The following is a 27754-nucleotide window of genomic DNA, read 5'->3' as shown; positions in this document are numbered from 1 at the left end:
AGCTTTGGTGTCTGATTGGCTTCCAGGGCAGCCCCACCCACAGCAGGGTTCGATTTCCGATTGGCCTATTCTCTCTGCATTTTATTTCCGGTTCCGAGGACGCCGCTGAAGCGGGACGGGATTGGAGGGTTCTGCTCCGGAAGCACTACCTAGGTGGGCCTGCTGGGGTCCGGAGTGCGACCCCGCACGTCTGCACCATGGCGGCCAGGCTTGTGACACGATGGGACGCTGTACGTGCAGCTGTCCATGGCAGCCTGCTGGTGTCCTGTCGCAGGTGGTCCGGCACCTCAACAGACACTGTGTACGACGTGGTGGTGTCGGGTGGAGGCCTGGTGGGCGCTGCCATGGCCTGTGCCTTGGGTAAGCTCCTCTCCAGGCTACTAGTGGCGGGGAACCGGGCCGCAGAGGCACGATGAGAGCCGTGGAGGCCCTAGCACTGCTTGCTCATAGACAGGTGCTCGGGTCTCGCGACGCTTCTCCTCTACCCTCCTAGAGGAACCCCAGGGCCGGCCGTAATGCGTGTGGTCGTTCAGGGTCCCCTAGGGTCAAAAGTGGGAGGGGCGTTCTGAGTGGGTCCTCATGGGAAAACAGGCCTTTCCAGGGTTTTTTAAATATATGAGAGTTGCAGTTTCTCCAGATCCTGGACAGTACTTGTCATTGTCTTTACTGGGTGTAAAGTGGAATCTCCAGGTTTTAATTTGTATTTCCCTAAATTAATGATGTTGAATAGCCTTTCCAATGCTTATTGGTCATTTGTGTATCTTCTTTGGAGAAATGCCTGTTTAGACCCTTTGCACGGTTTTTAACTTATTTTTATTTATTTTTTGAGACAGTATCTCACTCTGTGCCAAGGCTGCACTGCAGTGGCACGATCATAGATCACTGTAGCCTCAACCTCCCGGGCTCAATGGATTCTCCTGCCTCGGCCTCCCGCATAGCTGGGACTGCGGGCATGCACCATCACGCGGCTGGTTTTTCTTTTCTTTCTTTCTTTTTTTTTTTTTTTTTTTTGTAGAGATGAGGTCTCACTCTGTTGCCCACGCTGGTCTGAAACTCCTGGGCTTGAGCAATCCACTTGCCTCAGCCTCCCGAAGTGCCGAGATTACAGGCATGAGCAACCCTGCCTAACCATTATTTTATTCTGTATACAAGTCCCTAATCTGATAAATTACTTGCAAATATTTCCTCCATTTTGTAGTCTTTTTACTTTCTTGCTAATGTTCTTTGAAGCATAAAAGTTTTAAATTTTGATGCAGTCCAGCGTATCAGTCTTTTTATCATTTGCGCTTTTGGTATCATAGCTAAGAAAGTCACAAAGATTTACTACTTGGGCTTTTTTCTAAGTATTTTATGGATTTAGCTGTTACAGAAATGTATGATCTGCTTTAAGTTAAATTTTGCATATCCTGTGAGATGAGGATCATAGGGTGGAGCAGCTGACTTTAGATCAGGGTGTCCAACCTTTGGCTTCCCCAGGCCACATTGGAAGAAGAATTGTCTTGGGTCACACGTAACAAACACTAACAATAGCTGATTAGCTTAAACACACACACATACCTCATAATGTTTTAAGAAAGTTTATCAATTTGTGTTGGGCTGAATTCAAAGCCGTCCTGGGCCATAGTTGGACAAGCTTGCCTTAGATTAAGGGCAGAGGTATGTGGGACTAGAAAACAGTGCCCTTTGGCCAGGCACAGTGGCTCATGTCTGTAATCCCAGCACTTTGGGAGGCCGAGGCGGGTGGATCACCTGAGGTCAGGAGTTGAGACCACCCTGACCAACATGGTGAACCCCATCTCTACTAAAAAAAAAAAAAAAATACAAAAAATTAGCCAGGCATTATGGTACGCACCTGTAGTCCCAGCTACTTGGGAGGCTGAGGTGTGAGAATCACTTGAACCTGGGAGGTGGAGGTTTCAGTGAGCTGGGATCACGCCACTACACTCCTGGGCAAAAGGAGACTCTGCCTCAGGAAAAAAAAAAAAAAGAAAAAGAAGACAATGCCCTCTACAGAGGGTGTCCCTGTGCCCTATCCTCCACAGCAAAAGCTTGCTGTCTGTATGGCTGGAGCTTTTTTTTTTTCCTGGAGACAGTCTCTGCTCTGTCACCTCTGTTACCCAGGCTGGAGTGCAGCGGCAGGATCCCAGCTTACTACAACGTCTGCCTCCTAGGTTCCAGTGATTTTCATGTCTTAGTCTTCCTAGGAACTGGGACCACAGGCACCCGCCATGACAGCTGGCTGTTTTGTTTTTATTAGAGACAGGGTTTCACCATGTTTCCCACGTGGTCTCGAACTCCTGAGTTCAAGTGATCCATCCTCCTCTGTCTCCCAGAGTTCTGGGATTACAGGCGTGAGCCACTGTGTCTGACCTAATCTTTTATTTTTAAAGTTAAAAAAAAATCGGCTGGGCTCGGTGGCTCACTCCTGCAATCCCAGCACTTTGGGTGGCCGAGGCAGGTGGATTGCCTGAGCTTGGGTAACACAATGAAACCCTGCCTCTACTAAAATACAAAAAAATTAACCAGGGTGGCAGCATGCCCCTGTAATCCCAGCTACTTGGGAGGCTGAGGCAGGAGAATTGCTAGAACCCGGGAGACGGAGGTTGCAGTGAACTGAGATCGCGCCATTGCACTCCAGCCTGGGCGACAGAGCAAGACTCTATCTCAAAATAATAATAATAATAATAATAATAATTAGTAACTGCCACTTTCTTTATTTTCTTTCTTTCTTTTTTTTTTTTTTTTTGAGACAGGCTTTTGCTCTGTCCACCAGGTAGGAATGCAGTTGCACAAACTTGGCTCAGGTGTGCCACCATGCCCGGCTATTTCTTTTTTTTTAGCTGGAATCTCACTGTGTTCCCCAGGCTGGAGTGCAGTGGCACAGTCTCAGCTCACTGCAACCTCCGCCTCCTGGGCTCAAATGATTTCTCCTGCATCAGCCTCCTAAGTAGCTGGGATTACAGGCATGCACCACCACACCCAGCTAATTTTTGTATTTTTAGTAGAGACAGGGTTTCACTATGTTGGCCAGGCTGGTCTCAAACTCCTGACCTCACCTGCCTAGGCCGTCCAAAGTGTTGGGATTACCACCATGCCCGGCCGCCTGGCTAGTTTTTTTAAAACTTTTTCTTTTTTAAAAACTTTTTTTTTTGTGGAGACAGGGTCTTGTCATGTTGCCCAGGCTGGTCTTAAAGTCCTGGGCTCAAATGATCCTCCCACCTAAGCCTCCCAAAATACTGAGATTACAGATATAAGCCACCATAGCCACCATGCCTGGCCAACCTTTTTCTTTTATAAACTCTTAATTCTTCTTCTTTTTTTTTTTTTTTGAGATGGAGTTTCACTCTTTTTGACCAGGCTGGAGTGCAGTGGCGCGATCTCGGTTCACTGCAACCTCCGCCTCCCAGGTTCAAGCGATTCTTCTGGTGCAGCCTCCCAGGTAGCTGAGATTACAGGAGCCCGCCACCACACCTGGCTAATTTTTTTGTATTTTTAGTAGAGACAGAGTTTCACCATGTTGGCCAGGCTGGTCTTGAACTTCTGACCTCCGGTGATCCGCCTGCGTTGACCCCCCAAAGTGCTGGGATTACAGGCATGAGCCACCACACCCAGCCTTTATAAACTCTAATTCTTTATTCTTGGTTTAATCTTGAGACTGCATTGAATTTTGCTTATTTATTCCACTTTTTCTTTTGACCAGGAATTGTAATTTTTAGTGACTTAATACTCTGGAGACAGAAAATAACTGGTGTTTAAATACTGTAGTCCTGGCCGGGCGCCATGGCTCACGCCTGTAATCCTAGCACTTTGGGAGGCCGAGGCGGGTGGATCACGAGGTCAAGAGATCGAGACCATCCTGGTCAACATGGTGAAACCCCGTCTCTACTAAAAATACAAAAAATCAGCTGGGCATGGTGGCGCGTGCCTGTAATCTCAGCTACTCAGGAGGCTGAGGCAGGAGAATTGCCTGAATCCAGGAGGCGGAGGTTGCGGTGAGCCGAGATCGTGCCATTGCACTCCAGCCTGGGTAACAAGAGTGAAACTCCGTCTCAAAAAAAATAAAAAATAAAAAAAAAAAAATAAATACTGTAGTCTTCATTTTTCCTTTCTAGTGTGTTCTGTTTGCTAGTTAGGTGTTTGCCGTTATTTGCTTCTTGGCATGCGGCATGTAGTGGTGTTTGAAGAAGGCTTACAGTTGTGGGCAGCATGCTTCTTATGAGTGACATGGTGGCGTATGTTATTGCTTAGGACTCTGCATGGATATAGTGTTTATGTACTCTGTAAGAAATTCATATTCTAAGGGTTAAGTAGTTACTCTGTTGTTTCTCTTGGTAATGGGAAAGGAAATGATTTTACTAAAATGTCAAAATGTTTGATGTTTGCTTTTTTTCCTTTTTTTAGGATATGACATTCACTTTCATGACAAGAAAATCCTGTTGCTAGAAGCAGGTCCAAAGAAAGTATTGGAGAAATTGTCAGAAACTTACAGCAACAGGGTCAGCTCCATTTCCCCTGGCTCTGCAACGCTTCTCAGTAGTGAGTAGAAGATCCTCCTTCAAAGATCCAATCTCCTTTCCCCCTCAGCTTCCTAATATGTCCCATGGGGCAGAGACATCAGAGCATCTGATGAGGGAGCTCATTGAGGTGGGTGGAGAGAAGGGGGTGGGTTTGGTAGTCTAGTGCATAGTTGAAATTGCTACTGAATCAACTCCCTGTCTGAGGAATACATCCTTGAGGCATGTGGGTCCATCATGTTGACTTCACGTGTGATGTTATATCATTATGAATTGGTGGAACTGAAATCATATGAACTAATTATGTACATGCACTTCGAATAGCAGTGCCCTTTTCATCCTGAGTCTAGCCCTCTAGCAAGCTAAGGAGCTTGCATGTGAAATGTTCCTGGGGTTCAGGTGAATGTGTGCACATGGAGCCACTGAGCAAATTGTCCTTAGGTCTGCTAGATGATTCCCTCAGACCATCCTGTCTGAAACCACACCATCTCAAATTAAACTCTTCTATCACTTTCTAGCCCCTTTCTCTGCTTTTTTTTTTTTTTTTTTTCCATAGTGCTTACTACTACCTGGCATTATGTGTTTGTTTTTGATTGTCCATCTCTCCAGTTATAATGTCAACTGCAGAAGTGCAGGGACTTTGTCCATTTGTTTTCCCACTCTATTGTATTTGGCACATAGTAGGTGCTCAGTAAATAGTTCCTCAATGAATGAATCTGTTCAGTGCTGTGAAGGACTAAAATATAAAAAATAGGCCAGACACAGTCATGTGTACCTGTAGTCCTGGCCACTTGGGAGGCTAAGATGGGAGGATTGCTTGAGCCTGGGAGTTGAAGTCTAGCCTGGGCAACATACTGAGACCTTGTATCTTAAAAAAAAAAGGTTTCAAGTTACTAGAAATCACTTTGTAAAAATAATTTAAAATTGTCTTTAGGAAGTTTATAATTTCAATAAGATGATGAAGAAAGAACAATACAGGTTTGGTTTTCTTTTTTTATTTCCCCTTTAAATGATTTGGCCTTTTGATCATGGAAGCTGGGTCTTTTTTCATGTTGGTGCTAACATCAAACAAAATAGAAGTGGAGGGTATTATTAAAGAACACTGAAAACAGCCTCTTGTGGAACAGGATGGAGGGACAAAGGGGAAGCCCAGGTCTCTGTGAGGTCACTCTGGTCTACAGATCCTTTCTTTTGTAGGTTTTGGTGCCTGGGACCATGTCTGCAACATGAGATACAGAGCCTTTCGGCGAATGCAGGTGCCCCTTTATCTTTTTCAGTTTTGTTAAGATGTCTTGGTCGGTCTTGTGTTAAGATATCTGAGTTCACATTCTCCAAGTGTTCTGTGAATGTAGGAAGAATCAGATAAGGTTCACATTCAGTACGAGGAAGTGGGGAGAAGCATTCCCAGGAGAATTTTCATATTATTTTATGTTTTTCTGCCAGGGAGTCTGACAAATTGTGGTTTTTTCCTTGGTCACTTTGGAAGGCAATATTGTTTCTGATTGGAATGATGTTTCCTTCTTGGTCTTAATGCAAACTCTCATTTTGTTTCCAGGTGTGGGATGCCTGCTCAGAGGCCCTGATAATGTTTGATAAAGATAATTTAGATGACATGGGCTATATCGTGGAGAATGATGTCATCATGCATGCTCTCACTAAGCAGCTGGAGGCTGTGTCTGGTGAGGCCCCCGTCTTCCATCTTGAATTCATTGGGAAGTGAACTGCTTAGGACTTAGTGAAAGAAAGGATCTCTTTTACAGATATTCAGTGTCCACCATAGAGAAATCCTCTGATGATTATTTCATGGTTGTTCTTTTTTTTCCCCCCTCGAGATGGAGTTTTGCTGTTGTTACCCAGGCTGGAGTGCAGTGGCGAAATCAAGCCATTTTTTGCGTTAACCTCCCAAGTAGCTGGGATTACAGGCAACCACCACCATGCCTGGCTAATTTTTGTATTTCTAGTAGAGACAGGGTTTCACCATGTTGGCCAGGCTGGTCTTGAACTCCTGATCTCAAGTGATCTACTCACCTTGGCCTCTCAAAGTGCTGGAATTACAGGCATGAGCCGCCGCACCCAGCCAGGATTTTTTTTTTTTTTAAAACCAATTTTACTCAGTTATACATGCCATAAAATTCACCCATTTTAAGTGTACAATTCAGTAACTTTTAGTGTATTTATAGAGTTCCACAACCATCACCCCAAAAAGAAACCTATTTATTCATTCTCCATTCCCACCCCTAGCCACTGGCAACTACTAATCTGTTTTCTGTCTTTCTAGATTTTCTTATTCTGGACAATTCATATGATGGAGTCATATAACATGTATTCATCTGTGTCTGACTCCTCACTGAGCATAGTATTTTTGAGATTCATCCATGTAGCTTGTATCAGCTTGATTCCTTTTTGTTGTTCAATAGCGTTCCATTTTGTGGATATGCCAAATTTTGCTTACCTATTTGTCAGTGATAGACATTTGAGCTGTTTCCACTTGGCAATTGTAAATAATGCTATGAATATTTGTGTACAAGTTTTTGTGTGGACATGTTTTCATTTCTCCTGGCTGGATACTTAGAAGTGGAATTGCTAGGTCATATAGTAATTCTATGTTCAGCATTTTCAGAAGCTGCCAAACTTTTTTTCTTTTTTTTTTTTTTTTTTTTTTTTTGAGACGGAGTTTCGCTCTTGTTACCCAGGCTGCAGTGCAATGGCGCGATATCGGCTCACCGCAACCTCCGCCTCCTGGGTTCAGGCAATTCTCCTGCCTCAGCCTCCTGAGTAGCTGGGATTACAGGCACGCGCCACCATGCCCAGCTAATTTTTTGTATTTTTAGTAGAGATGGGGTTTCACCATGTTGACCAGGTTGGTCTCGATCTCTCGACCTTGTGATCCACCCGCCTCGGCCTCCCAAAGTGCTGGGATTACAGGCTTGAGCCACCGTGCCCGGCCTGCCAAACTTTTTTTCTAAAGAGGCTGTACAATTTCACTTTCCCACCAGTATATAAGGGTTCCAGTTTCTCCACATCCTCACCAACACTTGTTTTCCTTTTTTAGAAAAAAAATTGTAGCCGGTTGGGCGCAGTGGCTCACACCTGCAATCCCAGCACTTTGGGAGCTGAGGCGGGTGGATCACCTGAGGTCAGGAGTTCAAGACCAGCCTGACCAACATAGAGAAATCCTGTCGCTTCTGAATATACAAAATTAGCTGGGCATAGTGGCACATGCCTGTAATCCCAGCTACTCATGAGGCTGAGGCAGGAGAATTGCTTGAACCCAGGAGGCAGAGGTTGCAGTGAGCTGACATAGTGCCATTGCACACCAGCCTGGGTAACAAGAGCGAAACTCTATCTCAAAAAAAAAAAAAAAAAAAAATACTGTAGCCATCCTAGTGAGAGTGAAGTGATAATCTTATGGTAGTTGTGGTTGCATTTCCGTAATGACTAATGATGCTGAGTATCTTTTCCTGTCCTTACTGGCCATTTGTGTACCACTTTGGAGAAATGTCTGTTCAAAATCTTTGCCTGTTTTTAAATTGGATTATTTGTTTTTGACTTACAGTTCTTTACATATTCTGGGATTCTTTTTTTTTTTTTCTGAGACAGAGTTTCACTCTTGTTACCCAGGCTGGAGTACAACGGTGTGATCTCGGCTCACCGCAACCTTCGCCTCCTGGGTTCAGGCAATTCTCCTGCCTCAGTCTCCTGAGTAGCTGGGATTACAAGCATGCACCACCATGCCCAGCTAATTTTTTGTATTTTTAGTAGAGACGGGGTTTCACCATGTTGACCAGGATGGTCTTGATCTCTTGACCTCGTGATCCACCCGCCTCGGCCTCCCAAAGTGCTGGGATTACAGGCTTGAGCCACCTCACCTGGCCTCTTTACATATTCTGAATATAAATTTATCAGTTATGTGATTTGCAGATATCTTGGTGTTGTAGAGAGACAAATTGGAAGCAACTTAAATGCTTTTTGATTTTGGATAGTAGTTCATGTAATGAACCATGATGCAGCTTTTAAAGACAATTTGGATCTAAAATTTAATAACTTAGAAATTTATTCTGTAATATATTGGGTCATATGATCACACTTGTGTGTGTGTGCATGTACATGCATAGGAAAGCTATACACCAAAGCTGTAACTGCAGTTGTCTCTGAGTAGTTTGATTAAGGGTGATTCGACCCCGCCCCCTTAACCTTTCTTTGTCTTCCCAAGTTTTACAGCTAGCTCACTATTGTTATTTAAATCGCTTTGTTGAGGATATGACTGACATAGAAAAAGCTGTAAATGATGTATACAGTCTGATGTTTTTGGAGAGTGTTTTGTTCTGTTTTGAGACAAGGTCTTGCTTTGTCCTTCCTGGCTGGGGTGCAGTGGCTCAAGCAATCCTCTCTCCTCAGCCTCCTGACGAACTGGCACTACAGGTACATGCCATCATGCCTGGCTGATTTTTTCTAGAGATGTTTCACCATGTTGCCCAGGCTGGTCTTGAACTCCTGGGCTCAAGTGATCCTCCTGCTTCAGCCTCCCTAATTGCTGGGATTACAAGCGTGAGCTACCCGTGCCTGGGTGCATAGAGCATATTGATCTAAATATGGTCATGTCCTTACTGGCCATTTGTGTATCCACTTTGGAGAAATGTCTGTTCAAAATCTTTTGCCTGTTTTTAAATTGGATTATTTCTCTTTTTGAGTTATAGAAGTTCTTTATATATTCTAAATCCTCTGGTTTTAGATCTAAGCTATAGTTTAATTTTAGGCAAAGCTTTTGGTTATAAGGACCAGTACCCATTCAAGCCAACTCAAGTTGAGATGGTCTTGTCATAAAGAGGCTGTACAGTTTCACTTTCCCACCAGTATCCAAGGATTCCAATTTCTCCACATCCTCATCAACACTTATTTTCCTGTTTAAAAAAAAAAAAATTGGCTGGGTGCAGTGGCTCATGCCTGTAATTCCAGCACTTTGGGAGGCTGAGGCGGGCGGATCATGAGGTCAGGAGATCAAGACCATTCTGGCCAATATGGTGAACAAACCCCGTCTCTATTAAAAATACAAAAATTAGCTGGGTGTGGTGGTGTGCGCCTGTAGTCCCAGCTACTCATGAGGCTGAGGCAGGAGAATTGCTTGAACCCGGAGGCGGAGGTTGCAGTGAGCCAAGATCACGTCACTGTACTCCAGCCTAGCACCTGGTGGCACAGCAAGACTCTGTCTCTAAAGAAAAAAAAAAAAAAAAAGAGCCGGGCGCGGTGGCTCAAGCCTGTAATCCCAGCACTTTGGGAGGCTGAGACAGGTGGATCACAAGGTCAAGAGATCGAGACCATCCTGGTCAACATGGTGAAACCCCATCTCTACTAAAAATACAAAAAATTAGCTGGACATGGTGGCACATGCCTGTAATCCCAGCTACTCAGGAGGCTGAGGCAGGAGAATTGCCTGAATCCAGGAGGCGGAGGTTGCGGTGAGCCGAGATCGCGCCATTGCACTCCAGCCTGGGTAACAAGAGCGAAACTCCGTCTCAAAAAAAAAAAAAAAAGAAAAAGAAAAGAAGAAATTGTAGCCATCCTAGTGAGATTGAAGTGGTATCTCACAGTAGTTACAGTATGCCTGGGGCCACAGAGCATATTGTTTTTATGACCAGAAAAATAAAATGATTTCAGAATCTTGTAATATAGGATTTGTTTCGGCCTACGGTGTTCCCAGCCTGTCTACTGTGAAAGCACACATGGGCTTATGTAGATGTAGGGTAAAAATGGAGGTACAGAAGCATGTGGCCAGTAAGGAAGACTGCCTCTGACAGAGTTAAATGAGAACTTAAATGCTTTTTTTTTTTTTTTTGACATTGAGTCATCTCTGTGGCTTCTGTCATTTATTAGCTCACAGACCACAGCATTAATTGCTTGTTTTTTTTTTTTTGTTTTTTTGTTTTTTTTCTTAATCTTAAGTATCAAGACACTGCTATCCTGGGACCTTGCTTTAGGTTTAGCTATAGCTTTTTCCTCAGCCTATGGAGCCCACCTTTCTAATTTTTTTTTCTCTCTTTTGACCTCCCCAGACCGAGTGACGGTTCTCTACAGGAGCAAAGCCATTCGCTATACCTGGCCTTGTCCATTTCCTATGGCAGACTCCAGCCCTTGGGTTCATATTACCCTAGGTGATGGCAGCACCTTCCAGACCAAATTGTTGGTAGTTGATTCTTATTTTGCTAGGGGTCTTGTATATCTACATCTTATCCTAGATTCTAGGGCCTCTGGTTTTAGATCTAAGCTATAGTTTAATTTTAGGCAAAGCTTTTGGTTATAAAGACCAGTACCCATTCAAGCCAACTCAGGTTGAGATGGTCTCGTTGTAAATCCTATAAAGGAAGCAATCTCATGGGCTGTCTTAGGTTGTGAAGTAACAGACCGGTGGGCCTCCCAGGGCAGGCACCGGAGTTTTGAGAATGACGGCTGTTCTTTCCCTTTGAGGAGTCTGTGGTCATTGACCTCCTGCCTCTCATTTTTCTCCTTTCTGCTTACAACCTTCCCTTTTTACTTGGCAGCCATTTCTAACCGTACATCAGAACGATTCAGCTCTAATGCGTGCCCCATACTGAAACTTTCCTCATTGCTGTAGTTCCAATATCAGGAGAGCCTGGCTGAGTTAACCCATGGCTGGCACCTTTTGAGTCATGTCCAGCTTTGGCTCTGTTGGCCGAGGCTGAGGTGGCACAATGCAGGGGCTCTGCCTCTAGGGACTGTGAGTGAAGCAGGCCTGATGGAAGTATCCTGCCACAGAATGGGCTCACCAACAGTCAGAGCTGGAGGAAACTTCAGGGGACAGAGAAAAACTTATGAAGCAGTTTAGGAAGAGGCTGTAAGGCTTAGCAGGTTTGTGTCCATGCAGATAGGTGCAGATGGTCACAACTCGGGAGTACGACAGGCTGCTGGAATCCAGAATGTGAGCTGGAACTATGACCAGTCAGCTGTTGTGGCTACTCTGCATTTATCAGAGGTAAGATCCTGAGCTGCCATCTGGAGACTCTTCATAGGCACTAGGTACTTCACAGAGAAACTCTTCTCCTCTCTGTTGCAGGCCACAGAAAACAACGTAGCCTGGCAGAGATTTCTTCCCTCTGGGCCCATTGCTTTGCTCCCGGTAAGAATCCTTGTGGCCAGTCTGCCCACATGCATGCAGCCTTTCCTCTTCACTTTCTCTCAGCCTTTTTCTGGTTTCAAGGGAATATTCCCAGGCTAGTTTTATGTTCCCTTCTCGTCTTTTTATGCTTGAGAGTTCCCAAGTGCAGAAGGAGTCTTAGCCCTTGGTATTGGTGTTCTTTTGACACAGCTCTCAGACACCTTGAGTTCCTTGGTTTGGTCCACATCCCATGAACATGCAGCAGAGCTAGTTAGCATGGATGAGGAACAATTTGTGGATGCCGTTAACTCTGCCTTTGTGAGTATCAACTTATCCAGCTGATGATGTGTTGTAGGGGGAGATACCGAAAGGTGGGTTTTTTTTTTTTTGAGACTGAGTCTTGCCAGGCTGGAGTGCAGTGGCATGATCTTGGCCTACTACAACCTCCATCTCCCAGGTTCAAGTGATTCTCCTGCCTCAGCAGGAGACTACAGGGACTACAAGCATGTGCCACCTCGCCCATCTAATTTTTGTATTTTTAGTACAGATGGGATTTCACCATGTTGGCCAGGCTGGTCTCAAACTCCTGACCTCAAGTGATCTGCCCACCTTGGCCTGCCAAAGTGCTGGGATTATAGGCATGAGCCACTGTGCCCAGCCAGAAAAGTAATTTTGAGTCAGGAAAAAGGAGTAAGCATTCATCTGTCCCTTCATAATGATAATGGTTGGTTTGGATAATGTGGAGGAGGGCATACAGGGAAATGTAAAACAATAGAAATAACAAATAACCTTTTGAGGGTCTGGAGCTGCTGTTAGCCTGACTGAAACAGTTGCCTGGGTGGTGGTTAACATTGGCCTTTTTTTGAAGCTGTAACACTTAGATCATTTTGAACAGTTCTGCTAGGTTACAGTTACCTGAACCTTTTTCTTTTTTTTTATTTTTTGAGATAGAGTTTCACTTTTGTTACCTAGACTGGAGTGCAGTGGCACGATCTCAGCCCACTGCAACCTCTGCCTCCTGGGTTCAAGTGATTCTCCTGCCTCAGCCTCCCCAGTAGCTAGGATTATGGGCATGCACCACCATGCCCAGCAAATTTTGTATTTTTAGTAGAGACGGGTTTCTCCATGTTGGTCAGGCTGTCTCGAACTCCCAACCTCAGGGGATCTGCCCACCTTGGCATCCTAAAGTGCTGTGATTACAGGCGTGAGCCACTGCACCTGGCCTACCTAAACCTTTAAAGCCTGCTTCATTGGAACTATTCCCAGGGAAAGGCTGAGCGAATTTCAGCATGGAGCTTAAAAGTAAGCTTAGTAGACAGATGTGGGTTCAATACTGGTTTGACCTGTTAATTTCCTGAAAAATGGAAATAGTATCACCAACTTCTCCGCAATGTACTAAAGATACTCCGTGTATTTTTTAAAAGTTCTCTCATTTTGAATGAAAATGAGAGAACTTTTTAAAAATACACAGAATATCTTTAGTACATTGTAGGTCAGGCGTCCCCAAACTTTTTACACAGGGGGCCAGTTCACTGTCCCTCAGACCGTTGGAGGGCTGCCACATACTGTGCTCCTCTCACTGACCACCAATGAAAGAGGTGCCCCTTCCTGAAGTGCGGCGGGGGGCCGGATAAATGGCCTCAGGGGGCCGCAGTTTAGGGACTCATGTTGTAGGTGCTCAACATACTAATAATTATTCTGGAGTAGACAAAGCCTTTGGATACCAGTATTATTTTTGGAGCCTAAATGACACTCAAGGCCTGCTACCTTCATAACAAAGAACTGAAACTCCACTGCTCTGTAGTAGCAAGAATAAAAGGAACTGAACATACTTAAGTGCATTCCAAGATACATGGTGGACAGTAGCCCCTCTGAGTACTACTTAGAGGTCTAGGACCTCTGCAGTACAGTCATTCACCATTAATTGTGCTTTCTGTGTAGCAGGCTCTGGAGATACTGAGAATGGTCTCTGCTTTCAGGAAGTTACTAGTCAGGTGAGGAAGACCGTAAATGATGTCAGTATGCACAGGATGCTGTGGGAGCATACAGGAGGAAACAAAGGTTGGAGGAGTTAGAAAAAGAGGTGGCATCTTCTGGATGCTCTGAGGTGTTACCCTAATGAAATACAGAGATGGGCATTCTAAGCAGAGGAGAGTCATGTAGGTAGAAGGGTATTTTATGATGAGCTACACTGTGGCCGGTGCGTGGTTATTGAGGGTGGGGACTCGTGAAAGGTGAAGCTCAGGTAGGCAAGGACCAGCTCATGTGCAGTTTGGCTTGATCCTAAAACCTGTGGGGAGCGATGGGAAGTTGAGCTTTGCACTTGAGGGGCTTATCACTTGTGATCAAGATCAATGTAGGTAAGTTAGGTAGCATTACCCTTAGCTTTGGTTACAAACAAGGTTTCTTTGTTGAATTTTTAATTCCCTGTTACTCAAATTTCATCTTGTTTGTCTTGTGGCTGATGCTGCTCAGTGGAGTGATGCTGACCACACGGACTTCATCGACACAGCTGGCGCTATGCTGCAATACGCTGTTGGCCTTCTGAAGCCCACTAAGGTCTCGGCTCGCCAGCTGCCCCCAAGCGTAGCAAGGGTGGATGCCAAAAGCCGAGTTCTGTTTCCTCTTGGGTTGGGACATGCTGCTGAGTACGTCAGGCCTCGGGTGGCACTCATTGGGTAAGATGATTAACAGAGCAGGGCCGCTCACCTCTCACTTTGCTGCTAGAGGTTTCACCTGAACTCTGCTTTATTCTTAGGGATGCAGCCCACAGAGTCCATCCACTTGCAGGACAAGGCGTCAACATGGGCTTTGGGGATATCTCCAGCTTGGCCCATCACCTCAGTACGGCAGCCTTCAATGGGAAGGACTTAGGTAAGGATTCAGGTACTGTGGAGAAGTATCCAGAGGTCATATAGTTAGGCAAGATCAGGGCCCTAAAATGGCCCACAGTAGCAAGAGGGAGTGGATATAAAATATATCTGACTTGCTAGGAGAGGGAAGGAAACATTACTGAATTAGAAATTTCATCTTTCCTCTGTCCTTCAGGCTCCATGAGCCACCTCACAGGTTATGAAACAGACCGACAGCGTCACAACACTGCTCTTCTGGCTGCTACAGACTTACTAAAAAGGCTGTATTCCACCAGTGCTGCCCCGCTTGTGTTGCTCAGGACGTGGGGCCTACAGGCCACAAATGCAGCGTCTCCACTCAAGGTAAGAGGTTGCTCACAGAGGAATGACTTTGTAAACAGCTCTTAACTTCTTTGAATTAATTTTGTTGGCTGTACAATTATCTTTATATATCTACCTTCCCAAGGGTTATGAGCAAAAAAGTACTTGCTAGGCTTTTAGGTGTTAAGGCCTACATCTAAGCAATAACTTTACCTATAAGAAGGACTTAATAGTGAGGAGGTGGCCAGGCACGGTGGCTCAAGCCTGTAATCCCAGCACTTTGGGAGGCCGAGGCAGGTGGATCACAAGGTCAAGAGATCGAGACCATCCTGGTCAACATGGTGAAACCCCATCTCTACTAAAAATACAAAACATTAGCTGGGCATGGTGGCACGTGCCTGTAAGCACAGCTGCTCAGAAGGCTGAGGCAGAATTGCCTGAACCCAGGAGGCGGAGGTTGTGGTGAGCCGAGATCGTGCCGCTGTCTCAAAAAAAAAAAAAAAAAAATGGGAGTGTGGTGGCGCATGCCTGTAGTACTAGCTATTGAGGAGACTGAGAGGATCACTTAAGCCCAGGTGTTTGAGGCTGTAGTGAGTTATGATCACATCACTATACTTAAGCTGGGTGACAGAGCAGGACCAGTCTCTTGAAAAAAATAACGAATAGGGTTTTCTAATGATGATGTTTCAGTTCCTTTTGCTGCTTGGCTAGTTTCATCCCTGAGAACTTCCATTTAAAGATAAATTTTTTTTCTGCTGGGTACAGTGGCTCATACCTATAATCCCAGCACTTTAGGAACCGGGGAGGGAGGACTGCTTGAGCCCAGGAGTTTGAGGTTGCAGTGAGCTATGATCACACTGCACTCCAGCCCAGTCAACACAGCGAGACCCTGTCTCCAAAATGTGTGTGTGTATTTATATATAAGTATATATTTTCTTAGCTGAAATAAAAAGGACTCTTGGGAAAAATATCTACATGGTCTTTTTCTAAGTTTTTGCTTTAATCACCTTGGATATTTTAAAGTTATTTTCTTCACCTTACAATGTTAAGAGTTTCACTCACTTTTTTCTCCAGGAACAGATTATGGCCTTCGCAAGCAAATGAGTACTCCTCTTCTAAAGAAAGATTATGTTGATGAAAAAGAACATCCTGCCACAAGACCATCATACATATTTTCAAGATCTAATTTAATAAATTTACTTTACATTAGAATTCTTTTTCTTCTTTACTTAATGGACCTGTGGCACCCAAATAATGAATGACAGTTTGCTGTGAGGAGAGTATACTAGCCAGACCAAAGGTAAAAACTTTGAAGGAAGACTATTACAATTTGGTTGAAAAAAGCTTTTTATTACTAAAACAAACAACCCACCAGGTGCTGTCTCACTCATTTCTAATTGTTAACAATCATTTCTAAAGAGAAAAAAATATATATACATATGTATGTGTATATATATATTTAGTGCTGGTCATAAATTTATACAGTTTTTTGATAGAGGTAAGAATTAGAAATACTCACTTGATGCATTTTTGTTAGAATTGCTGTTTAAAAATTAACATCAGAATGCAAATTAAATATAAATTGCTTTAACCTTTATTACAGGTACATTGGACTTGCTGAAAAGAAAACCAGATATTAATGCTAGTTATTACTTTATCACAGCACCAGATTTCCATTTTATGGTTCCTCTCTGGGACACCATTGTCTGTTTAATAAAATAAATAATTCATTGCACAGATCCAAAAGCCTCAGGAACCAGATCACAAGGGAAACTGATTAGCAGCAGAATTTGTTCATGTTTGGTGGCAGACTGGTGGCCAGCTGGAGGGAGGGGAGTTTTACAGTGGGTTTTTGAAGAGGTCTTTTCACAAGACTAGAGATGCCTCTTTAAGAGATTTTTAGGTTGTGGATTTGCTTACTGTAAAGAACATCTTGCCCAGAAGTCTGATTTGAAGATGAAATGAGGAGAAACAAGTCTGCTTTTGAACCAAGTAAGGGATTCTTGGGAATAATTTTTAGACCCATGAGAAATCTGTTCCTATAGGGGCACTTTTCAGGCAAATGCAGAAGATTTAAAAGATTCTACAACAAAAAAGTGACAATGTCATAATCTTCCTGCCATCTCAGGAAAAAGACAAAGATGGCAGCTGCTGTGAAAAGCTACGTGACTACTGGTGGAGGCTTTGGGGACAAGGTCATCTTTCACAAAAAATGGAAAGGTGGCCTAGGTGAGGAGGACACAGACTCTCCAGAAATATGCAAACAAAATTGGACAAGATGAAGAATTTCAAGGCACACCTCCACTGACCCACAAGGATATTCTTCATATTACAGTGATGTTAAACACAACATCTGTCATGTGTCAGGCCATGTCCTGAGTATTTTAAATATATTAACACATTTGCAAAGAGGAAACTATTAGAATCTGTAGGACCTCTTAACAAAAAGCCCATAAGGATCTACTGCAGGCAGGATGGGCCTTAGAGAAAAAAAGTTTTTTTAAAAAAAATTCTCGGCCGGGCACAGTGGCTCACGCCTGTAATCCCAGCACTTTGGGAGCCCGAGGCGGGTGGATCATGAGGTCAAGAGATCGAGACCATCCTGGTCAACATGGTGAAACCCCGTCTCTACTAAAAATACAAAAATTAGCTGGGCATGGTGGCGCGCGCCTGTAGTCCTAGCTACTTGGGAGGCTGAGGTAGGAGAATTGCTTGAACTCAGGAGGCGGAGGTTGCGGTGAGCCGAGATTGTGCCATTGCACTCCAGCCTGGGTAACAAGAGTGAAACTCCATCTCAAAAAAAAAAAAAAAAAAAAAAAAAAAAATTCTCATTCCAAACTGCTTGTATGATGGACAAATTGGCTAATTCTCCAGAAGGTCTAATCAAAATTAACAAAATAGATATAGATAAGTTTCTGGAGTTAGAATGCATCTACCCTAGAGTTCGAAGGTATCTGGGATGATCAAAGGAGTCCACTGGACAGTATGTATGCTTTACAAAATGGCCCCTGCTATGATTAAAGACCAGAGATTTCTACATCTTTGCATTTGTCAAGCTGGAAGAGTCTTTAATGAACACAGATTATCTTTTTTTTTTTTTTTTTTTAAATAGAGATGGGGTTTCACCATCTTGACCAGGCTGGTCTTGAACTCCTGACCTCGCGATCCACCCATCTCGGCCTCCCAGAGTGCTAGGATTACAGGCATAAGCCACCGCACTAAGCCCACAGATTACCTGTTGTAAAACTACTGGTTTCTACTGGAGGAAACGTGGATGACATTTAGTATTCTGTGACTGGTCTGGCACCCTATGACAAAGATGGAAAGAGGTCTAAAAGTCATGTCACTCATAAAGAACTTGGGAGGAGCTTTTTTCCAAAATATTGAAAGATTTTGGAAGGAGAGACTAGAGCAGAACTAAGACCACTTAGAAGATAGGTAGCTTTCAGCTCAGTATAAGGAATTTTTAACATCAGTGTGGTCCCAAGTGGAGTAAGCTGTTTGAACATGCCTCAGCAGAAGCTGAATGACAATCTGTTCGAAATTCTAGGGAATTCTTCACTGAGTACAACATTGGCTTATTTCTTTAGGCTGTTTCCAACTCAATATTCTGTTATTTCATTATAAGGATTTTTTCAGGAAGGCAGTTGGTATAAAGGTGACTTTAGTAATAAAAGTCAGTGTGAGAAGGCTGAAGAAAATTCCTCAATGAATTTAAAGAAAACAAGAATTTCAGGGACAAGGATACAGAAATTTGCCTCATTCCTTGCACATAGCAGATGGTAACTATTTATTGACTCAATGGAGTGATGTTAAAAAATAAGGCTCTCCGTGGACTGAGGGCCAGGCATATTTAACATCCTTTGTGAGAGAGAGGATGGAAAAGGGAGTCTACTGTGAAAGCCACAAGTTTGGGGAAATAAAAACACTCCTGGAAAGAAGCTGGACGTTAAGAGCCAAGGCAAAGGGGCCAGACCACAGGGAGATCTTCCAGGTCCAAGAGCATTATGGGGCAGATGAGAAGCAAGGATGATTATGTCAAAAGTACAAGATAAGGCAGGGCATGGTGTCTCAACCCTATAATCCCAGTACTTTGGGAGGCTGAGGCAGGCAGATCACTTGAGGTCAGGAGTTCGAAACCAGTCTGCCCAACATGATGGAAACCCCATCTCTACTAAAAATACAAAAATTAGCCAGGAATGGTGGTGGGCACCTGTAATCCCAGCTACTCAGGAGGTTGAGACATGAGAATCGCTTGAACGTGGCGGGGTAGAGGTTGCAATGAGCCAAGATTGCACCACTGCACTCTAGCCTGGGTGACAGAGCGAGACTCCATCTCAAAAGAAGTGCAAGATAATGAATTTGGGATAAATAACTCATGGTCAAGAGCTCTGACCACTTTGATTCAGAAAGGAAAACATGAGGGACATTAAATATGGTTCTCCCTGGAAATGTTGGTCCAGTGTACTGATGTGGGCCGAGAGTGCCAACCAAATCCAAGTGGGGTTTTGTCAGGAACGGTGTTGGAAACTCTGAACTAGATAAATAATTCAGAGCATATCAGCTAAACTGATCAGGGGCCAGGACAGGAAGGTACTGTTATAAATGGAGAGAATAAAAGGGCTAACTGAAATAATAGATCCAGGAATAGTACAGACACTGACCTCTCACCACAGACCAGAAGTTAGGGCCTACTTGTATTTCTTAGAAATACAAAGAAAACAAGTTTAGAATCATAGAAAACACTGTTAACACATTAGCCTGGGAGGTGGTACCGGCACTGAATACACACATACCCATAATGTCAGATATGTTCATTAATCCCAGAGTTGACTGATAAAAAGCTGATTAAAGAAAAGGTAGGCTACATGAGGCAGCCACACCCTCCCAAAACATGTCCTCAGAGACAAGGTGGCCTCCTTTCTTAAGGCTGTAGTCTATGCACAGTTAGGAGTTACTCTCCATCCTATAATACTTAGGATGGCTCTCAGCTGGCTGATGGGAGCTAACACAGAACAGGATCACACAGATTCTGATACGGTCTCCCTTTGTGTTGTTGAATTATACATGGAAAGCAAAACCAGGTATTTTTTTCTTTTTCAGGGGAGGTGGATACAGATGAGGGTGGGCAGGGCACTGTATAGGGAGGAAAAAAAGTACTGATGTTGATAGATCATGGGATTGCAGTAAGTAGGCTTAGTTTACCATTTAAGAGGAAAATGTAAATATACAACAGAATGAGGCACTCAAAGGGTTGACATGAGATTTTTCTTTGGTTCCCAGGAGCCTGTCCCGGGCTCTCAAAGGTGAAGTTCTAAATCTATACTTTTTGGCTCACAGGGCTCTTTGTGATGCTCTGGTGCCAGCTGTGTATTCGAGTGGTTAGGCAGCAGTTCACATTAGATGTGTAAAATTAATTAAATCTAACTCTCTTGGCTCAAGTCCAGGATGTCCCCAGACTAGCTCAGCAACTAAGTCCTCTCTCCTCCCCTTAAAAAGGCTGTTGGCAAATGCAGGCCTCGAAGGAAGTGCGTGGCCTCAATGGGAGATGCCCAGAGACTGCAACAGGTGAAAGGTGGCCCCCAAGGCCCATCCTGTCTCTATGTTGTTCACTTTCTTTGTGAGCTGTTGAGAAGAAAAAAAGTCTTCACATTTTCATCCAATTTCCAACTCTCACAAGCATAGCTCTTGGGCAGACAACGTTGACAAAGAATAACCACATGGGCAAACCAAGGCAAAATTGACAGGAGCCAGTCTTTGCGGGCTTCTCACTATAACAATTTCCCTCTGGCCATGGCCCATTGGCCATTGCCCCTACATCCGCCATTCTCATCTCTCAACTGAATGCTTCTGGCCCAGGTCATGGCCCACTAGGCCTTCTAGAGAGATATTTTAGACAGACAATATTCTGAACTCTTTTAACCTTGAAACCACACAAAGTATCCCCTGCTTTATTTTCTGATTCACTAATTTCTGATAAGACAACTTGTAATGGTAATAGATGTGGTAGAAAGGGCATGATCAGGAGGTGAGAATAGATTTAAGAGTAGGAAAGAACAAAGCTTCTCAACTCCTACTATGTAAGCAGGTACCTTTTCTAAGCACTAATAATAACCAAACCTGGGCCCATGCACGGTGGCTTATACCTGTACTCTCAAGCATTTTGGGAGGCCAAGGCAGGTAGATTGCTTGAGCCCAGGAGTTCAAGACCAGCCTGGCCAACATGGCGAAACCCCATCTCTACAAAAAAATTAGCCAGGACTTGTGGTACACACCTGTAGTCCCAGCTACTCGGTGGGCTGAGGTAGAAGGGTCACTTGAGCCCCAGAGGCAGAGGCAGAGGCTGCAGTGAGCTGAGATCATGTCACTGCACTCCAGCCTGGGTGACAAGGCAAGACCCTGTCTCCAAGAGCAATGGCTCATGTCTATAATTCCAGCACTTTGGGAGGCTGAGGCAGGTGGATTGCCTGAGATCAGGAGTTGGAGGCCAGCCTGACCAACGTTGTGAAACCCAACTCCACTAAAAATACAAAATTAGCCAGGTGTGGTGGCACATGCCTGTAATCCCAACTACTTGGGAGGCTGAAGCAGGAGAATCACTTGAACCCAGGAGGTGGAGGTTGCAGTGAGCTGAGATTGCACCATTGCACTCCAGCCTGGGCAACAAGAGCAAAACTGTGTCAAAAGAAAAAAAAAAAAAACCAAACAGGGCATTTAAGACATTCTAAGCCTTAGGCAAAACTTTAGACCCAAATTCCTCAACTATGTAAGAAGAGGGGCTGGGCACGGTGGCTCATGCCTGTAATCCCAGCACTTTGGGAGGCTGAGGCAGGCGGATCATGAGGTCAGGAGTTTGAGACCAGCCTGGCCAACCTAATGAAACCCCTTCTCTACTTTAAAAAATTCAAAAATTAGCTGGCGTGGTGGCATGTGTCTGTAACCCCAGCGACTCAGGGGGCTGAGGTAGGAGAATTGCTTGAATCTGGGAGGCAGAGGTTGCAGTGAGCTGAGATTGCACCACTGCACTCTAGCTTGAGTGACAAGAGCAAGACTCCCTCTCCCCCCCAAAAAATAAAAAAAGATGATTAGTGTTTATCAGTTTTTAGTGGTTTCTTGGAAATGCCTCAAAGGAAAAAGGGAGGCCAAGTGACAGAGGAGTTTCAGGCTTCTAATCTCTGCTTCAATTAGAATAGCTCTACTTTTACCAGTTTTGTATTATGAATTTTTGTGTTTTTTTGAGATGGAATTTCACTCTTTGTTGCCCAGGCTGGAGTGCAGTGGCATGATCTCGACTCACTGCAATCTCCACCTCCACCTCTCGGCTCACTGCAATCTCCACCTCCTGTCTCAGCCTCCCGAGTAGCTGGGATTATAGGCACCTGCCACCACGCCTGGCTGATTTTTATATTTTTAGTAGAGACAGGGTTTCACCATATGGCCAGGCTGGTCTCGAACTCCTGACCTCAGGTGATCCCCCTGCCTCGGCCTCCCAAAGTGCTGGGATTACAGGCGTCAGCCACCAGGCCCAGCCATATTACTGATATTCTACATAAGCTTTTGTTGAATAAAGATCCCACCATCATCAAAAAAAGTTTGTAAACCAGTGGATTGTTCTCTGTTGACCTAGTATAACTGAGCCTAGTCACTGTGCCCAAAACTGGGGATAAATAACTTCCTACAGATAAAGTAGAGCCTGCATGTACTCAAACAGATGGAGAGAAACAGGAGGACAAAGAGACCTAAGATTCAAGAGGAACTAAATATATGAGGCACACATGAAATATATGACACATGACATATGCATGAGGTATTCAGTATTCATGAGGCCTTAAATAAGCCACTAACTGGTGACACTCTTTTGGTCCCTCACGTCCTCTGCCAAAAAAACCCATCTTACAGGCTGAGCTAATGCTACTGGCCAGGTATGTTTGCCCCCGGGGCCTCTCCAAATAGGCCAAGTTTGTGTGGGAGCCTCAGGCAACTTTTGTCTTTGTGCTCCCATGATCAAACTTCAGCTCTAGTACAAGTAACAACGCCAGCAGCAGCAGAGATAGGCAGGACATACAAACCCAGGACAAATGGAACCCAGGATTCAGGAAGTGTGGCACTCCATCCTGCTTACACCATGTCTTGTGTGTCTCCATCTCTTTCCCCTTGCCTCTCACCCTGAGTTCTAAATTGATTTAATAAACCATGTAGGCCAGGCATGGTGGTTTATGCCTGTGATCCCACGACTTGGGAGGCCGAGGCAGGCAGATCACCTGACGTCAGGAGTTCAAGACCAGCCTGGTTAACATGGTGAACCCATCTCTACTAAAAATATAAAAAAAATTAGCTGGGCATGGTGGCGCATGCCTATAATCCCAGCTACTTGGGAGGTTGAGGCAGGAGAATCGCTTGAACCCAGGAGGCAAAGGTAGTGAGCCGAGATCATGCCATTGCACTCCAGCCTGAGCAACAGACTCCGTCTCAAAAAAATAAATATATCAACCATGTGACTTGGCATCTAAATTTGGGTTGCTAGTCTTTCTGTTCTGTGATCTCTGAGATAGCTTGCCAGGTAATATACTCAGAGGCTACTACTACATGGAGGTAATTTCCCACATTCCTGGTGCCCAGCACAGTACTGTGTCCATAGCCCAAACAAAAATACCTTATAATTTCACTTCTAGCTACTCTGATTACTGAACAAGCTCTTACTCCTCCCTCCTCAACCCCCACAAAAGAGGACTGTCATGGGACTCTGGTGTCCTGTCTCTTACCTGCAAGACTGTGCTATCTGTAAAACCAAAGCCATCCTTTAACAGGGCTGTGATGTAGCTGAGATCCATGCACAGGAAAGGACTGCCTGAGGTGAAGTCTTCCAAGTTATCACACACTGAAAAAGAAAGAGTGAATAGTGGAATTCAAGTCTGCAACTAACTGAGAGGTGTATTTCTCTGAGAAGTGTAATAAGCAGGCTGGGAGCCGTGGCTCATGCCTGTAATCCCACCACTTTGGGAAGCCAAGGTAGGCAGATCACTTGAGGCCAGGAGTTCAAGAACAGCCTGGCCAACATGGTGAAACCCCATGTCTACTAAAAAATACAAAAATTGGCCGGGCATGGTGATGTGCACCTGTAATTCCAGCTACTCAGGAGGCTGAGGCAGGAGAATCACTTGAACCTGGGAGGCAGAGTTTGCAGTGAGCTGAGATTGCACCACTGTACTCCAGCCAGGGTGACAGAGCAAGACCGTCTCAGAAAAAGAAGATGGGAGGTAAGAAGCAGAATAAGCAAGGCTGAAGTCTCCCTTTGGGTAATGCCTAAGGCATCTTAGAGACTAGACTGCACTGACTGCCTCTGGAAGACTGTAGCTTCTTAAGAACTTGCACATCTCTGCTTTGATTATCTATTCAAATTTACATGGGCTCTAGTTTATTTGCTTAAGTTTCTATGACCTATTGTGGGGGCTTAGTTCTAAGTCCCTTATCTATGATTAATGCTGAGACCAGAAGACAAGAAAATATTATTTAACCCTATTATGGGCTACTGGATAAGATCATTTGCATTTTATTATTATTATTATTATTTTTGAGATGGAGTTTCGCTCTTGTTACCCAGGCTGGAGTGCAATGGCACGATCTCGGCTCACCGCAACCTCCGCCTCCTGGGTTCAGGCAATTCTCCTGCCTCAGCCTCCTGAGTAGCTGGGATTACAGGCACGTGCCACCATGCCCAGCTAATTTTTTGTATTTTTTTTTTTTTTTTTTTTTTTGAGATGGAGTTTCGCTCTTGTTACCCAGGCTGGAGTGCAATGGCGCGATCTTGGCTCACTGCAACCTCCGCCTCCTGGGTTCAGGCAATTCTCCTGCCTCAGCCTCCTGAGTAGCTGGGATTACAGGCATGCGCCACCATGCCCAGCTAATTTTTTGTATTTTTAGTAGAGACGGGGTTTCACCATGTTGACCAGGTTGGTCTTGATCTCTCGACCTCGTGATCCACCCACCTCGGCCTCCCAAAGTGCTGGGATTACAGGCTTGAGCCACCACGCCCAGCCCAATTTTTTGTATTTTTAGTAGAGATGGCATTTCACCATGTTGACCAGGATGGTCTCGATTTCCTGACCTTGTGATCCACCCACCTTGGCCTCCCAAAGTGCTGGGATTACAGGCGTGAGCCACCATGCCCGGAGCATTTTATTTTTTAATTTTTAAAAATGTATTTTTTTTTTTAGAGAGAAGGTCTCATGCTGTCACCCAGGCTGGAGTGCAATGGCATGATCACAGCTCCTTGCAGCCTCAAGACCCTGGGTTCACACGATCCTCCTGCCTCAGCCTCCCAAGTGGCCGAGACTACAGGCTCGAGCCACTGTGCCTACCTCATTTGTAGTTTTGACCGAGTCTCTCAAGGAAGCCTCTGTTGCTATTTCCCATGTCTTTTGATGCTTAGTAACACTGATAATACTATTTCAATTAAAAAAAGAAAGCAAGAAATGTAGAAGGTCTTCACCATTTATTTCCCTAAAGCTTCTTTTTTTTTTTTTTGAATTGGAGTCTCCCTCTGTTGCCCAGGCTGGAGTGCAGTGGTGCAATCTTGGCTCACTACAATTTCTTGGCTCACTACAATTGCTTGAACCTCCCAGGTTCAAGCAATTCTCCTGACTCAGCCTCCCAAGTAGCTGGAACTACAGGTGCGCACCACCATGCCCAGCTAATTTTTGTATTTTTAGTAGAGATAGTGTTTCACCATGTTGGCCAGGATGGCCTCAATCGTTTGAGCTCATGATCTGCCAGCTTCGGCCTCGCAAAGTCTTGGGATTACAGGTGTTGAGCCACTGCACCTGGATTCCATGTTATGTATATTTAATCACAATGAAAAAACAGACCCGCCGGGCGCAGTGGCTCAAGCCTGTAATCCCAGCACTTTGGGAGGCCGAGGCGGGTGGATCACGAGGTCGAGAGATCGAGACCATCCTGGTCAACATGGTGAAACCCCGTCTCTACTAAAAGTGCAAAAAATTAGCTGGGCATGGTGGCACGTGCCTGTAATCGCAGCTACTCAGGAGGCTGAGGCAGGAGAATTGCCTGAGCCCAGGAGGCGGAGGTTGCGGTGAGCCGAGATCGCGCCATTGCACTCCAGCCTGGGTAACAAGGGCGAAACTCCGTCTCAAAAAAAAAAAAAAAAAAAAAAAAAAGAAAAAACAGACCCATAAAACACAATTGGAAATTAATTCATATCTCTCAGGCCATGACATATCATGTACATATACTTTCACAATTAAGCAAAAATATTACTTTTGTGATAAGAAAAGAGATCATAGACAGCAAGAAATTTGGGGTGATATGTTTATTATCTTCAATGTAGTGAAGGATTCATGGGTATATACATGACAAAACAAATTGTATACTGTAAATGTACACTTATTGTATGCCAATTATACCTCAATAAACATGTTAAAAAGAAAAAAGACCTCATATAGTTGTTTCAGTCATCTCTCACCTCCAAAAGATTCTAAGTCACTTCCACCCTTTTGTTCCAGTGTACTTGAGAAGTGGGCAATCACCCCAACAAACGCCTCAAGTGCTCTTTCTCCTTGACCTTCCCCACCACAGCCCTGTCTACCTTCCTCTTTGGACTGACACCTGGGGTGAACTCACCAATCATGTCTGTGTCAACAGCTCGGTCGTAATAGTAAGAGAAAGCATAGAAGGAGCTTCTCTGGACCTCCTCTGGCTGGTGAAGTTTTCCTTGTACCACCCTCAGCACTTCGGCATAGCAGGGCTCAAAGCCCACCTCCCCTGCCAGGCAAAGGTGCACAGGAGTAAGGTGAGAACAGTGCTGGGGGAAGGGGACACTCTCTGAGGTGAGCTGCTGGAGACAATGAGGGAACAGCAGAAGGGTCAAAGAAAGCAGGAGAAGGCTGAGGCTCGGGACAAGACGCTTCAAAACAAAGATGAGCAACATCTGCAGCCTCATGGCTCTGCTTCTCCATGGCCACTCTCCTGCCTAATCTGTATTCACTAAACCATGGCCAATCTCATGCTACTGCCTAGCATTACATTCCACAGCATTTATAAATAAGTAGCTAAAGGGCTCGCCTGCTTCCTTCACTGGAAATTCAAGTTCATTTCTTTTTGTTTTGTTTTGTTTTGTTTTGAGATGGAGTTTCGCTCTTGTTACCCAGGCTGGAGTGCAATGGTGCAATCTTGGCTCACCACAACCTCTGCCTCTGGGGTTCAAGCAATTCTCCTGCCTCAGCCTCCCGAGTAGCTGGGACTACAGGCATGCGCAACCATGCCCAGCTAATCTTTTTGTATTTTTAGTAGAGACAGGGTTTCACCATGTTGACCAGGATGGTCTCGATCTCTTGACCTCATGATCCACCTGCCTCGGCCTCCCAAAGCGCTGGGATTATAGGTGTGAGCCACCGCACCCAGCCTCATTTTTTGATATTATGGCATATACCTTTAAAAAATCATTCTTATCTCAGTTTTAAGTTTTACTATACTTTAAATAGTTAACCATTAACTAAATAGGGTTTCACACTGCTGCATTAGACCTAGGCTTAGAATAGGTTTTTTTTTTTTTTTTTTTTTTGAGACAGAATCTCACTCTGTCACCAGAGTGGAGTGCAGTGGCACGATCTCGGTTCCTGCAACCTCCACCTCCCAGGTTCAAGCAATTCTCATGCCTAAGCCTCCTGAGTAGCTGGGACAAGCACATGCCACCTGCCCAGTTAATTTTTGTATTTTTTAGTAGAGATGGGGTTTCACCATGTTGGCCAGGATGGTCTCCATCTCTTGAACTCATAATCTGCCCACCTCAGTCTCCGAAAGTACTGGGATTATAGGCGTGAGTCACCACACCCGACTAAAATAGGTTTCTTAATTAATTTGTAAGAGGTGGGGTCTCCCTCTGTTGCCCAGGCTGGAGTACAGTGGCATAGCACACTATAGCCTTGAACTCATGGGCACTT

The 27754-nt window shown here is 44.6% G+C and overlaps 2 protein-coding genes across 8 annotated transcripts in view; one reads left to right on the top strand and one right to left on the bottom strand.

Annotated features, from left to right (window-relative positions):
* The first annotated feature begins 3 nt into the window (after window positions 1–3).
* Window positions 4–17907, top strand: COQ6 (coenzyme Q6, monooxygenase). 2 transcript variants are annotated; one of them, XM_003924533.4, is made up of 12 exons: window positions 77–360; window positions 4402–4536; window positions 5712–5770; window positions 6070–6193; window positions 10565–10695; window positions 11395–11502; window positions 11584–11646; window positions 11836–11943; window positions 14101–14303; window positions 14384–14499; window positions 14674–14840; window positions 15873–17907. In XM_003924533.4, the coding sequence occupies exons 1-12, from the start codon at window positions 198–200 to the stop codon at window positions 15900–15902; spliced, it is 1407 nt and encodes a 468-aa protein (XP_003924582.1). In that variant the 5' UTR covers window positions 77–197; the 3' UTR covers window positions 15903–17907. The 2 variants fall into 2 exon arrangements, with proteins under 2 accessions (XP_074249104.1, XP_003924582.1); XM_074393003.1 differs by lacking the exon at window positions 14674–14840 and having other exon boundaries at window positions 4–360.
* The window catches only part of ENTPD5 (ectonucleoside triphosphate diphosphohydrolase 5 (inactive)), a 59881-nt gene continuing 48254 nt past the window's right edge, over window positions 16128–27754 (bottom strand). For 5 of the 6 annotated variants that reach the window (XM_074392997.1, XM_074392998.1, XM_074393000.1 and 2 more), the window contains one exon: window positions 25988–26576. In XM_074392997.1, the coding sequence (XP_074249098.1) occupies window positions 26338–26576 (239 nt within the window). In that variant the 3' untranslated portion in view covers window positions 25988–26337. Of the gene's footprint in view, window positions 20424–23560; window positions 23677–25770; window positions 25778–25987; window positions 26577–27754 lie in introns of those variants that run through there. The other variant, XM_074393002.1, reaches the window with a different exon arrangement.

The sequence above is a fragment of the Saimiri boliviensis genome, chromosome 2 (genome assembly GCF_048565385.1).
Source record: "Saimiri boliviensis isolate mSaiBol1 chromosome 2, mSaiBol1.pri, whole genome shotgun sequence".
Classification (NCBI taxonomy): domain Eukaryota; kingdom Metazoa; phylum Chordata; class Mammalia; order Primates; family Cebidae; genus Saimiri; species Saimiri boliviensis.
This window is presented reverse-complemented; position numbering and strand designations above follow the sequence as displayed.